General features: G+C 34.2%; 1 protein-coding gene across 6 annotated transcripts in view; it reads right to left on the bottom strand.

Moving 5' to 3' along the window:
* The window catches only part of LOC136038735 (neuropeptide SIFamide receptor-like), a 73,215-nt gene that overhangs the window by 38,671 nt on the left and 19,281 nt on the right, over positions 1–15,263 (bottom strand). For 4 of the 6 annotated variants that reach the window (XR_010620281.1, XM_065722088.1, XM_065722090.1 and 1 more), the window contains exon 2: positions 1,649–1,905. Coding sequence is in view for 5 of the 6 variants with exons in the window: in XM_065722088.1 (XP_065578160.1) it covers positions 1,649–1,905 (257 nt within the window). In the remaining variant the exon portion in view is untranslated. The remainder of the gene's footprint in view (positions 1–1,648; positions 1,906–15,263) is intronic. The other 2 variants (XM_065722089.1, XM_065722093.1) reach the window with 1 other exon arrangement.

The following is a 15,263-nucleotide window of genomic DNA, read 5'->3' as shown; positions in this document are numbered from 1 at the left end:
AAGGAGGTAATACTTGGAAATGAGTGAAAACTAAATAAAGAGGGGAGAGTGTAAAGCTTCATATGAAACGTCATCTCTTTTCACACCTCATTCCCCATCTGAAACTGTAATTGTTCTATTTGTTTGTATTGGAAGCTATGGCCTTCTAAAACGGATATATTATGTTTACCAGTATTGCCACATCTTGTCTAGTCCTAGCATTTTTCATCATGAATTAATGCGAAAGAAAAATATAAAGCACCCAAAATTTTGTATTTCGGGGAGGGGGAGATAGTCACTAAGCCCGCAAGACTTTTGCAAAAAGTTATTTTTCTGGCATCCTTAACTGTTACTTATTGCATTAAGACAAGCTGGCCATACCACTCCCCTCCCACCCACTTAAATGAATAAAGGTACAAGAAATATGAAAGTCCATGCTAATAAATAAAATATGTTGGAAAGGTTTCTGCCTTTGTATTAGCATTTGTATGCTCTAATACAAAGCTCAATTTTTTGGAACCACTTCAAATATGATATCTTGCATCTTTTTTACATAGGGGGATCACACAACAAGCCTAACATATTTAAGTCATGATACAAGGAGTTAGGTACTTATACTTGAGACCAAATAATGCTAGAAAGCCGCTTGAGACGTGAACGTATGAGGTACCACCATCTACCTCTAAGTTGCCTTATAATACTCTTTAGCAAGAGTTAAGAATTTTAGAAAATCTGACTAAAACTAATAAATTTTTTCAAAAATTAGTATTTGGGACTTCTAGATTAACCTTTCCGGAATTTTATTTTTAAAATGTATAAACCTAGTTTCTCAGGCCTCAAAAACATAGTTCCGTGTTCAAACATAGAATTAGGGTAAATAAGAATTGACATTTGAGGCTTCTATTTCCAGAATAATATTTTAACAATATAAAAAAGATTCTCAGGTCTCAAAGATATAGTTTCATATTCTACACGGGTCTCAAATTACATGCCTCTGAACAACTTTTATCTTAAAAGTCAAGACAGAGTATGTTTATTTGTTTATTTTTTATTTTTAACTATTTTTTATTTTTTATTATTTTCCCATTTTTTATTTTAAATTTGTTTATTTTTTGCGTCACTTTACTAGGCTAGGACGAGAATGAACTCTGTATTTTTGTATTTTTTATACTGTATTTTTTCTAAACGGAAAAGAAATTTTACTACTCAGATGAATGTCGTAAATTACCTCTACTGAGCTACTGCCCATTAGTCACAGTTAAAAAAAGACAAGAAAAAAAATTACATCAATTAATAATGTTTACTTCTTCTGCACAATATACAAGAAAAGAAAAATGGAAAGAATGGAAAAGAGAAAGAGAGAGGGAGAGAGTCAGTAAGGGATAAAATTATGCAAAGTCGTTTTTCAAAGAGTCCTCAGATAAAAGGAACAAAGACTTCGTCCACAACAAAATTTCAGATATCCGAATTACTTCTTCTGCTACATAAAATGATTTGCTTGAGATAGTTCTTGAAAAGAAAAATAGAAAGAATGGTAAAGAGAAAGAGAGGTAGGGAGAGAGACAATAAGGGATAAAACTAAGTTATGTCGTTTTCAAAAGAGTCCTTAGACAAAAGGAACAAATACTCCGCCCACAAAAAGTTTATGATATTCAAATTTATTATTTACCACAAGAGCGTCTTCTTCTTTTTCTTCTCTGACTATTTTAAAAAACAAAGCGTATGGAAGGGTCATTGAAATGCTAATAGTCCACAGGAGAAATATAACACAAAAGGCGTGCCTCTTCCTAAAGTAATTACATAAAGGCCATATGACAGCTATACACCTTTCTAATGATATTGCCACCAGGGTATGTACTGAAACAGCCACTGAGACTCCTTGTATATATGCGACTGTTTTGCAAATAAAGGATCCTAGAATCCAATCTGAAATTAATTATGTATAAATAAAAATTATAGCAATGTTTTTCACATCTAGTACAAAGGAGACTAATCAAGAATTTAGTTACTTATAGAGTTGTCATAGTTTAGTTTTACTTTTGATTTTTAATATTGAATTAAATAATAAAACAAGTTTTTTAACTGCAAGTAAGGAGCGACATTAAAACTTAAAACGAATAGAAATTATTCCGTATATGAAAGGGGTTGTCCCCTCCTCAACACCCCGCTCTTTACGCTAAAGTTTGACTCTGTCACAAATCTACTTTTTAAAACAATTAAAAACTTTAGCGTAAAGAGCGAGGCGTTGAGGAGAGGACAACCCCTTTCATATACGGAATAATTTCTGTTCGTTTCAATATTTAATGCCTCTCCTTACTCGCAGTTAAAAAAAACTTGTTTTGTTATTGAATTTTCGAACGTTTTTGAATTAATGCATGTTTTGATTTTGGCTCACCGCACATGAATAAATAAAAAGAAATTTGCATATTATTTTTTTGCTAAATGGCTTTCTCATAGTTTTGATCGGACGATTTTGATAAAAAAAAGGGGTGGGGGAGGAGGCCTAGTTGCCCTCCAATTTTTGGTTACTTAAAGATGCAACTAGATTTTTAATTTTTTTACGAACGTTTTTGTTAGAATAAACCTACGTACTTTACGAATTAACTTACTTAACGAGCTTCTATATTTGTGTATTTTTATTACGGGTATGAGGGGGTTCGACCCCTCGTCAATACATCGCTCTTTACACTAAAGCTCGAATTTTTTCCCAAATCTTTAAGAATGACCCCTGAATCATAAAGACCGTAGAATAAATATTTGAAATTACTAGAAATACTTTAGCGTAAAGAGCAAGGTATTGTGGATATTGTGGAAGAGACAAACCCCCTTATACACGTAATATTTTATGTTCGTTTTAATTTTTGTTGCTGCTCATTAATTCCATAGTTATTAATTAGTTTTGACTAAGTTGAACAGAATGGCTATCTCGAAATTTTGATCCAGTGACTTTGGGGGAAAATGTGTGGGGGAGGGGGCCTAGGTGCCCTTCAAATTGTTTGGTCACTTAAAAAGGGCAGGGTGGACTGGTCAAATCAATGGTCCTTCAACATTAAAAGAAGTCTCTTTAGAAATACATGAAAAGTTCTGTTGATCATTTTAAGTAGCAAAAGAGACACTGCCACAGAAAAGTGATATTTTTGGCTTTTGTGTGGTGCAAAATGACAGTTTTTTCGCAAATGATGACAAAAAAGCTATCGAATGAAGATTCTGATGTAGCCAACTGATTTAGAGTAATAGAAAATTATAAATCATTGAGCTTTCCGGTTATAGATACAGTAGTACTGCGCCGTGGCATGTTTATTATTTTAACACTGCATTTAACTAAGTTTATTCATCTGAACAATAAGCCCAGACGCTTTTATCGCCAAATTTCCCGACTCTCCGCGACCCTTCAGCGTAATAGGCATATCCAATTATATGGTTGCTATGGAAAGGGGCTCCTCCAAAATCTCCAGAAGCCCAAGTAAAACTCTTAAAGAATGTACTAATTAAGCACTATGCAAATTTCTATGAAATTTTCTATGTGAATAGGAGGTATGAAATTTTCTTATACCTGTCGCAAATATTTAACATAGTAATCATCAACAATATATGAATACTGATGGATCCAAAAGAAAAGTCCTCTCCTGAACCCGCAAGGCCCAACTAAACTCATAAAGGGTGAATTAATCAATAACATTTCTACCGTGAAATTTCCCCATACCTATCACAGTTATTTCGTATAGTAATCATCAATAGTGTTATTTTTGCTTTTTCCTCGAAAACATCTCTGCATTTATTTCTTTTGAAAATTGGTATAATGACATTGTTTACCTGAAAAAAAAACTATCTAAATAGGTTAAGAGATTGGGAAAATCAGTTTTAAGCCTTAATTTTGCAAAAGTGAATGGCACACATTCTTGAGCACTTAATGAGCAATAAATTATATCGTTAAGCTCCTTGGGCGGTCGTACTGTTTTTTGTATATATGACGCATGCGAAATTATACTAGATGAAAGATGAGTCCAAACGGCTAAAGCAAAAGGCATGAGACAAGTGACAGCTGGAATCTTATTGCATTGTAAAAGAAATTCTTATGCAACAAAATCTGCGGTTAGAAGACACATCAACATTATTGTAGAATAAAAGAAAGTTTTATTTTAACCACTGTGAAGGATAAATAGGATTAAGGAACTGAATTCAAGCCAGGATTCCTCAATTAAGTTGAAATTGCTGATTTAACACACTGTGATTTAACACTAGATGAAGGGTTATATTCATATTTGACATATTCCCGAATGTCAAAAACCTTGAACCTGATTTTCAAAATCTCCCTCTTATATACTACGGCTCCAAGTCCTTTAGTAGGTTTCACAGACCATGTGCTGACTATCAGAAGTAGCTACTGCAACCTCGTGGAAAGATGTTTATTTGCCGATTTTAAAACTTTTGATCATACCTACGCGTTATTTGTAAATGAGTCCTTCTACCTGGCCGAAAAACAATAACCAGAGGTTTACAATTCCCCCTTAATGCCCCCCTTTTACAACCTAGTAAAGAGCCAAACACAGCCTATAGCAGCCAAAAGTCTAAAAGCACGTTTTGAAATAAAAGCATAGCAAGAAAAATTGTTGCTGAAATCAATTCAGGAATGGTGACTATTAATTCGATTAATCTAATAGAAAAAATCTATTTTGAAAAGAAATTTTGGGAATTTCAAAAAACAGCTCGAGACTCCTCAAATACGCTTTTATCAAGGTAGAAGCTTTTTGTTTCGTATCCATGACAACAACTGAATTGCTTTTGTCTGCTTTGGCTATTAGAATAGACAGGTCTTTGCGGAGGTTAGGACTTAACCTTTTTTTGGCTGTCATAAAGAGTATTTATGTGACAAGACCTAATTTCATCAGGGTTAGAAAAATCTAACCTACATCACTGTCTTGATAAAATTTCCCTATTGTTTCTAAGTTATGTTTGTTTGATATGGAAAGGCAGTGTGGTCTTCGTCGCTATTTAGGCTACAATTTCCTCGTGAGGCACTGTTCCTCAAGGTCACCTTCCAGCTCTGTTTGCTGCAAAAAAAAATATTTATAAACAATAAAAAACCCGATTTTCCTTGCTCCAGATCTCCATGATATATAAAATAGTTTATCAACTCAAGGAATTTCAAATAGAGAATTTCTCACAAAGAATATGGTTATTGATATTTCTTCCGTGTAGTGCCATGACTTCTGGAATCTTTTGTGTATGTTAAGTGAAGTCTAATAATGGCATAACAAAATGAAGATTGATCCATTGCATGGGCTACTGAACTGGCAGGCAACTTACTGGCTGACCGATTGTCGGAGGTATAAGATGAGAATGGGACACCATGGATAAGCAAGCTGATACTAGTAACATAGGGAATTCTAATGTTACTCGAATTGGGAGCACAGGGGAGAAGAATTTACTCAGTAAAAAACCGAAGTTGATGTCCGGAAGGCTATAAAATTGGTACTAGCGATTACATTGGGATATTAATAACTTAGATAATTTTTCTTACTTTATATTGATTCTGGGTCCTAAGTCTATGCTTTTTGTCGAACTTCTCAACTTGTTCTTGCTTAGTTTGGTCATAGCTAGTATGTAGTAAATATTCAAAGGACCAAAATTCAAAAGCCAATATTCAAGTTTGAGAAACCGTTAGAACTAAAGTTTTTCTGTACTCTCAATACATATTTAAAGCTGTTATTCTGAGCTACCCCTAAAAAAAGAAAAAAAAGATAACGAATCCGGCTTTTAATTACAGCAGCTCCATGCTTATAACGCATAGGGTATGAAAAGTTCAAGAGACTTATGTAAATGGACTGTTTCCTCCAAACCCTGATTCAGGTTGCAAATTCGTATTATTCATTTCCAAATACCAATGTGCATACTTATTCCCAAGAATATATTGTAGTTCCTTTAGGTCAAAGAAACTCAAAGAACCCTAATTCTAAATATAAAGGTCTTTACTCCCATTATCCCTCCCCCCCCCAGTAGCTTGTTTCGAGTGGGAATTCGATCATAATTCTTGACAAAGATTCGAAGGTTAACGGGCTATCTAAACTAATTCATGTTCATTCTAGGTTTCAAACAGTTCGTGGTAACAAACTCTAAGCACGGAGCGATTTGGCTCAGTAGTAACCGAAACTCTAAAAAACAGATTTTGATACCCATAGATATATCAAAAGAATTGGAGTTTAATGCTAATTTCAGGTATATAACTTTCATTAAGTTTAATCTCACCCATCAAAGGTTACGAGCCTGAGAGTATTTTCCTGATTTTTTGTTTAAGGGGGAAACATCAATTACAAGTCATAGAATCTTAATGAGATTCACACCATCAGATTCAGATTTCAGAAAACCCTACTGTAGAGGTTTCAAGCGCCTATTTGAAAAAATATGGAATTTTGTATTTCCTGCCAAAAGAACGATCACGGATGCGTGTTTATTTGTTTTTTTTTCTAGAGGTGATCGTATCGACCCAGTGGTCCTAGAATATCGTGAAAGGGCTCATTAGGATGAAAATTAAAAGTTCGAGCGTCATTCCAAACTGACCAAAAACATTGGAGGGCAACTAGGCTCCCGCCCACGCTCCTTTTTTTCTCAGAGTCATCCAATCAAAATTTTGAGGTAGCCATGTCCATGGTATATTTTCACGAGGATTAAATTGCCAAGAGAATAAATCCTTCGGGAGGAGGGATTTTTCCATGGAGGAGTAGCCAGATTTCTTAAAAAAATGAATTGTTTAAAAAACGATCAGAAATTAAATAAAAACCAAGGTTTTTTCAACTGAAAGTAAGGAGAAACATCAAAACTGAAAACAAAATGAAACTATTACCTATATGAGAGGGGTTACTCCTCCAAACCACCTTGCTCTTGACGCTAAAATGTGAATTCTGTCCCAATTCTCTAATAATGACTCCGGAAATGCTATGTTCGTAAATTAGGACAATACGAAGATTTTTTTTATTATTATAAACTTTAACGGAAGGAGCAAGGTATTTTGGAGGAGTATCCCCCCTCATATACGTAATAATTTCTGTTCTTTATAAGTTTTAATGCGGCTCCTTGCTTTCAATTGAAAATACTTGTTTTTTATTTAATTTTCTTTAAAGAACGAAGTAAAAACTTGTATTTGACGATTATTAGAAAATAATTAAGCAATTAATAATAATTAATAGTAATTAATTAATAATAATTAAGCAAAATAAGGGCAACGGAAAGAAAGCTTTGCACCGCTTTTTATCTTTGCTAAATAAAAAAGCCCATAACACCGCTTTGAGAATCTACAGTAATAGAATAAAGAAATGTACCGTTTCTTTTCTTCTAATTTTAAATAATCTAGTTTTGCTCGCTAATAAATAATGCTGTGACAAAAAATTGAAAAAAATTAATTATTGAAGTCTGAATTATTTATAAGAAATTTATTTTGATCGATAAAATGTATACGCTGTTTGTAGCACTGACGAAATCGCTGACAAAAATACTGTATACGTGTCATCAAAAATATGATTTAAAAGCTAAAACGCTAAAACATGCTAAAAAGCATGTCGAATTAGCTGTTCATTAAACCAAAATCATCAGTGCAGTGGTAACCTAGTAAAGAAAGAACCATAGCCCGCATTAATCAAAAATTTAAAAACGCATTTAAAAAATATCAAGCGAGGAAGCATCACTACTTTAACCTGATTCAGGAATGGTAGCTATTATTTCAACTAATCTTAATGATAAAAGTTTGTTGCGAAAATAAATATATGGGAATTTCTAAATAGCCTGGGATCGAACGGTACCAGTGTCGGGTCACAACGAAAACCGTACCAGGGAAATCCTCACAGTCGAGAACCCCATTCAGGAGATTTTCTTGTCATTTTTTTTCTGCCTCTGCACGTGGAAGCTGAACAATCCTAGAACGCCATTTAAGGTCTCATTTGAAAAGACATTAATAATATTAACAAACACCAAAAACAAGAAGAACAATAGGGAATTTCTCAAGACAGTGGGAAACAAATTATAATGAATATTTCGGCCCTATGTCCAAGGGCCGTCCTCAGCAATACAAATAAGAAAAAACAACTTACAAGAGGATAAAATCAATAAAACTAAAATGAACAGCTTTTCAAAACAGTCTCAGCATCCTTACCTCAGCGAAGTTCAACCAGGACTGATAAATAAATTGTGATGAAACGAGGCAATTCATTGAAATGAAAGAAAATGATTTAAAAACACGTTTTTAATGCCAGCCTAGCTTTTTTCGCTGCTGATCTCATAGGTCTATTTGTGACAGGTTCTGTGTTAATAAAATTCTAGCCACAAAATACTTTTTGAAGAATCCGCCATTATTAGCAATGATCTAGGCATAAAGCAAGTAGTTCGAGAAGCAATTGAAATCAGACTTAAAATTAATAATAATATTTACTTAAATAGGGATTTAGGAGAATATTCACTGAATGCTCTATACGCAAATTTGATTAAACATGACCTTACGAAATATTATAAAAAACCAATAGATATTATCACAGAACCTGTCACAAATAGACCTATGAGATCAGCAGCAAAAAAAAGCTAGGCTGGCATTAAAAACGTGTTTTTAAATCATTTTCTTTCATTTCAATGAATTGCCTCGTTTCATCACAATTTATTTATCAGTCCTGGTTGAACTTCGCTGAGGTAAGGATGCTGAGACTGTTTTGAAAAGCTGTTCATTTTAGTTTTATTGATTTTATCCTCTTGTAAGTTGTTTTTTCTTATTTGTATTGCTGAGGACGGCCCTTGGACATAGGGCCGAAATATTCATTCTAATTTGTTTCCCATTGTCTTGAGAAATTCCCTATTGTTCTTCTTGTTTTTGGTGTTTGTGATGGAAAGGCAATGTGGTCTTCGTCGTTATTTATATTAATAATATTTGTGTACTTTTTATAACCTCTTCAAGATTTGACCTGCGTCTCAAGATCACTGGTTGATGAGACTGTAATTAGGTAAGAAAAGCAAATGATGAAGCTCTAGATTGGTAAAGAATAAGCCCTACTACGTAACTCCATTGAAAATTAAAAAATTCTTGAACTTAGAAGGATCCGAAAAATGTGAACTTGTTTTTTTTTAAATTTCATCCTCCCAATTTTTCTCTTAGGAGGAGGGGAGCGATAGAACGCTGTTACTCATTTCTTCTGCGCCAAGATTCTTAGATGACTTGGACCAAATAATGTTTCAAAAATTTATTCTACTAAATTCTAAATACCTAGGATTTATTTATTCGTTTCTTTTGCAGTGAAAGTGAGATCCTTAAAGGATATAGATCTGCCTCACAACTTCTCTGTGGATACTAATTATTCCCCAAAATTTTATATGTATTTCTTCTTGAAATTTAATTTTAGAGAGATTGATTTTTAATAGCTCCATGGAATAAATATCAGTTACTACCCTTCTACGGCAGTTAATACACCAAACTACTGAGTATTACAGGACCAAAATATGCGTGTATTATTCCAATAACTTCTTGTTCCTAGAACGACGCGGTTCTAGCCTGCATATTTCGTGTACGTTGTTCAGGAAATGGTTCTTTTTTTCTAAACTCTATTAAGGTAAATGTCATCAGCATAAAAGTTATCTTTAGAAAATGGTAAAAGAAGCGATCAGCCACAAACCTGACGTATTTCAATATTACTTTGAGATGAAGGCCAAAATTCAAACTCTCTGCTAAGATGGAAATGGAAAGCCTAAAAGTATTTTTCTATGCATGAAAATGATACAAGGCAGGGGCTATATCCAAATCATTTTTTGATACTTCAAAAGAATAAATATACTTTACGAAAATGCCCTTCCTTAGTTCTAACAATGGAAAAGGAAATATATGCAAGTGGTATTTCTTTAGAGTCAAAACACTTTCTTACTTTACATAATTGGCTGAGGGTCAAACTCTCAGTCAATCAGTATCCAGAAAGCAGCCACGTGACACTCCAAGTCTGAAATGAATAGTTCTAAGTTATACTATCAGAGTCAACAGTTTTCCGATGCTCCCAAGATGGTATAAGTTTTTTCTTCCTTATTACGAGCGACATTCTGAGGACTTTTGAATATTTGACATTTAACCCAAATGGATATAATCAAATGATAAAACAAAATACTGTTTCGCCAATCAAAGTAAAACTAGCATATTTTCCACTGACTGTTTAAGGAGCAGGAAATCCACAACAAAGCAGAAGTTGTATTTCTATGACTTATGACGAGAAGCTCAAATTTAAAACATAGAGTAATTTTTGACATCAAGTGCAGTAAAATCAGGGGTTTGATATTCTAGCTCTATCTATTTCTGAAAACACCAATCTTTGCAACAACATTAACGCCATTTGTTGGCGATGCCACTGTCATTATTGGTGGAATGTCCATGCCAGAATAACCTTTATTACTTACCGTCTGTGTTTTGAAAATACAGAACAAACTTGAATTTGAACCTTTAAAAAAAATCCAAGCCCATTCACATTATCAGCAATTTTGTCACTTAAATAATAATTGAATCAAGGTGTTATTTTCATCTATAAAACAAATCCTAAAATACAATTTTTAAGAAGATCTTTTTCAGAACATCTTTTGAGTAGTCATCTCAGCTATATGTAAAAATGGCTTCTGGAGTTAGTTGGTTCAGACCCATATGAAATGGAAGATCATGAATTCCTTGCCCCTACCGATATTCTTTAGATTCTCTCAGTTTTCAATGCGTGCTTTTCTATATTTTTTCTATACAAATCAACAACTTTTGGCATCAACATCTTCAATTAAACAAATAGTTTTAACATTTCCAATAGAAATTACAGGGTGCTTAATTGAAATGTTAGTAATTCTAATTTTATTTATTAATTATCTAGGTTCTCCGAAATATCCTATTAAAAAAAATAACAATAGCTAAAATCCCATAAAAAAGTAGAGATAAGTCTATTTCTTGACACTAAGCATCCCAGCGAAAAAGCCTAAGTCGTTTTTTTTTATATTTTTAGCATAATTATATCTTTCAGAAAACTGGTTATATCCATAATCAATTGAAGTATGTAGTCCTGACCATTACATTAAAGTTTTGACAATTTTCACCAACTTACTGGTCATGCTTTGGCACGCACATATAAGCCCATGAGGAGAGGATTAGTTTAAAAAAGCTATTAGTTACGAAAAAGGTATATTATATGAGACAATATTAGCAATTATGGAGAGGTTAGGAAATTTATTGGCATTTAGGATAAGATTGGAAAGCCGCTCTTCATTGCTCATTCTTGGTCATATTTCTTTGAATTTTTTGCCCTTTCAAATACCAGAAGAGCCAACATACTTCAGTACAATGTAATATCCTGTTTCTTCAATAAAGCGGTAATCAATTACGCTATGGAAGAGAATTTTAACGAACTAAAGCTTGCTTTTTACCTTTAGTAATAATTGTGCATTTCATATTTAAATCTTGGTATTTACTCCTTATGAAAAGTAGTATTTTTCTTGTATTGATTTTTATGCAAGTTTAGTACAATGTAACTTATACAGAGAATTTTTTTTCTTCGAATTTTAATTTTTCTTATTACTGAGATCTTCTTACTGAGATATTTCTTATTACTGGGATTATCTTCTTGCCTTTTCCCAGATTATTATTACAAGTAGAAAAACTGCTGCTTCAAACTTCCATTTTTCATAGTTTCAAAAAACTATGACTTACGTTTTACTTGAAAGTTTGGCACAGAACAATATGTATTATTGGAGAGAGACAGACAGAGAGAGAGAGAGAGAGAGAGAGAGAGAGAGAGAGAGAGAGAGAGAGAGAAAGAGAGTTTCTCTCTGTCTCTCTCTCTCTCAGGAGTTTTGTTTGGAGAAGGGGATACAAAGTTTTTGGGTTGAGTATTCAAACGGGTATTAATTATCAAAAATACCCTACTTTTGTGGCATGTCTTGGTAGAACACAATAAAAAAAAAAATATAAAACGTAAAATCTCTATGAAGGATTATCACCCGGATACTATCCCTGTCAAAAGATACCCCACCACGCAACCCCCCTCGCCATAAATACCCCCTCAGAAAAAAACCCTGGAAATACCCTCCGGGGAAAATACCTCCCGGAAATGCCCCCCGCGCGGAAAATACCCATCGGAAAATACCCCCTCACGAAAAATAACCCTGGAAAATACCTCATTTTGAAAATACCCCCACATGGGGAATTCCCGCTGGAATATCACCCTCAGAAAATCCACCCTCAAAAAATGCTTTTCCCAGGAAATACCACCCTCATGTGGCTCTTTGGTGGAGTCAAATAAAGAAAAATAAAAAATATATTTCCCTATGAAAAAGACTACGTCAATTAAAAACGAACAGAAGTTAGTTTTAAAAACTTTTTCCATAAAACAACTTTGTCAAAGAATAGTACATAGCTCCATTAAGCCACAAGTGAATAGAGATAAATTCAAATAATTTTCAAAGCACAAAACTGCCACAAATCACCATCAATAAATAAATTAAATCCATAACAAACAGAAATTAAAATAAATAGCCGAGTCAAACTCAAAACGAGCAAAAATTAATATGAGTAGGGCTGACAATCCCCTTGCCTTCTAGAGACTAGAACAGACTCTGGACTTTACTGAAAACAAAATACATTTTAAATGTTTTCAGTTTTTGACTTTAATAAATAAAGAAATATCAGAATATGTATCTTAAACTAATAATACACGGTTATTTGTTTTTGATTTTTTAGTGAAGTGCAAATTATGTTCTGGTCTTAAAATTATGTTCTTGTTTTTCAGCCCTACTCCTTTTATCGTTTGACTGTTTTGAGTTTGACTAGGTTATCTATTGTGATTTCTGTTTGTTTGCATTTCATTTATTTATTAATGGCGATTTGTGGTAGTTTTACGCTTGGAAGATGAGAAAAACAAACTCGTACAGTTTGACATCGCTTTCGTCTGTAAAAACTTGAACAATAAGAAATTGTTGAACTATCCTTTCAAAGGAAAGCTAAACCTTCTTACATTTTTGGTGCCATATGATTTTAGGTTAATTTTGATAATTTTTCGCCTATATTTTTTTTCTCCTTCTTTTTTTTTTTAATTTGGCGCCCGCTACTGCCAAAAATTGCAGAAGTTCATATGGAAATCTTTTCAACAAAAATAGATTTGCAGTTTTTTTCTAAGTTTCAAGATACTTATGGTGCGTAAATTCCACTTTTTCCCTTTCCTTAGCACTTTTCATCAAAATTAAAAAAACCAACAAAAAACGAAGCTCAAATAAAATTCTCAAATTTGAAAAACTTTATTTTCCGCAGGGAGTATGTTCTGGGGGGATTTTCCAGGGGTAATTTCCGCGGGGGGTATTTTCCCACGGATGATATTTTCCCCTGGGCAATTTTCCGGGAGAGGATTTTCCGCGGGTGGATATTTTTCGGGGATGGGGTTGGAGTATTTTCCACTGAGGAAAGGTTGGTTCGGGGGGCATTTTTCCAGAGCGAGGGGGGTATAACGCCTAGAACCTAAGTTCGGTTTATATGTTTAGAGTTAAAGGATTGATCAGTTAGATAAATAACTGTTCAGATATATAATTCAGCCTTTGTGAAGGGTGAAACTCGAATTAAAAAACAAGAAATGATCCCCACCGCGGAAAATAATCCTCCCGCGCTAAATACTCTCCAGAGAATACCCCCTAGAAAATAACCTCTAGGGAAAACACTCCCCCCGCCCCGCGGAAAATACCCCCGGAAAATACCACCGCAGAAAAAACTCCCAGAAAATATCCCCTCTCCCGCGAAAAATATCCCCAGGAAATACCTCCTGTGAAATACCCCATATGTTTATCAAACAGTTCGTGGTAACGAACTGTAGTAAGGAGCGACCCGGCTCAATGGTAATCAAACTCTAAAAAACGGAATTTTGATGCAATAGCTAAATCAAAAAATCGGATTTTTAACCTTGTTTTAACGGAAATTAAAAGTTCTAAGGCCTTTTTAAGTGACCAAAAAACTGGAGGTCAACTAAGCCCCCTCCCACGCTCACTTCTTTCCCAAAGTCACCGAATCAAAATTTTGAGATAGCCATTTTGCTCAATATAGTTAAAAAAAAAACTAATAACTATGCCTTTGATGACGTTTCGATCCCCACAGACCCCAGGGGAATAGCTACAAGTTATGAACTTTGCCCATTGTTTACATAGTATTGGTTGTTGTGAAGTATACAAACGTTTTCAGGGGATTTTTTTCTGGTGGGGGAGGTAGAGGGAGGGGGTTACGTGGAAGATCTTTCCATGGAGGAATTTATCATTGGGGAAGAGAATTTCCATGAAGGGGCGCTTGATTTTCCAGCATTATTGAAAGAACAGTGAGAAATTAGATAAAAAAATAAGTTTTTTCAACTGAAAGGAAGGACCAATGTTAAACTTAAAATGAATAGAAGTTATTACGTATATGAGCGGCCTCGTCACTAGTTTGACGCCTTGTCCCAGTTCTACTTATTAAAACAATAAAAAAATGCGTAAGGAGCGGGGCGTTGAGGAGGGATGGCCCCTTTCATATACGGAGCGGTTTCTGTTTGTTTTAAGTTTTAATGTCACTCCTTACTTTCAGTTTAAAAAACTTATTTTTTTTTTATTTAATACAGTTTAAGGATTGATCAGTTAGACAAATAACTGTTCATATACATAATTCAGCCTTTGCAAAGGGTGAAGCGTCAATTAAGAAACCAGAAATGAACAGATAGATATTTTTTGGTAGTGTATGGCTATCTTTTTAAACGTTTCGTGGTGACTCTGCCTTTCGCATTAGGAACTATTCTATACTACATCAAAGGCGTAGCTTAGCTTGCTAGTGCCCAAAAATATTGAAGATTTACCCCCCCCCCCCAACTTGACTACCACAATATAATTAAAAAAAATACAGCTTCTTCAAACTAAGCTTAAATAAAACTCAGCTCGGCGCGCTCTTAGCGGCCATGCCCGGGGCAAGACGTCCCCTGCCCCCCCAGCTACGTCGCAGAATGCTGGATAGTTTAGCTTTATAGTCTCTTTCATCGAACTTCTATCGTTTTCTTAGTCCATTTAAAGTGCGTCTTTATCAAAAGTTTGTCAACAGATTTTGATCTTTTGCTTTCTACAGAATTCTAATTTGTATAACTACACGGGATGATTTTTCTAAAACTGAGGCATAGATAAGATTAATCTTACCTCCATTTGAGAAATCTCTAACACTTGAGTGTTTTTTTCTCCCCCAGGATAACAAGAAAAGCTGTCTTTGAAAATGTCAATCTAAAATGTTATCTTGATTTTTTGAACAG

The sequence above is a fragment of the Artemia franciscana genome, chromosome 18 (genome assembly GCF_032884065.1).
Source record: "Artemia franciscana chromosome 18, ASM3288406v1, whole genome shotgun sequence".
In the NCBI taxonomy this organism is placed as follows: Eukaryota; Metazoa; Arthropoda; class Branchiopoda; order Anostraca; family Artemiidae; genus Artemia; species Artemia franciscana.
This window is presented reverse-complemented; position numbering and strand designations above follow the sequence as displayed.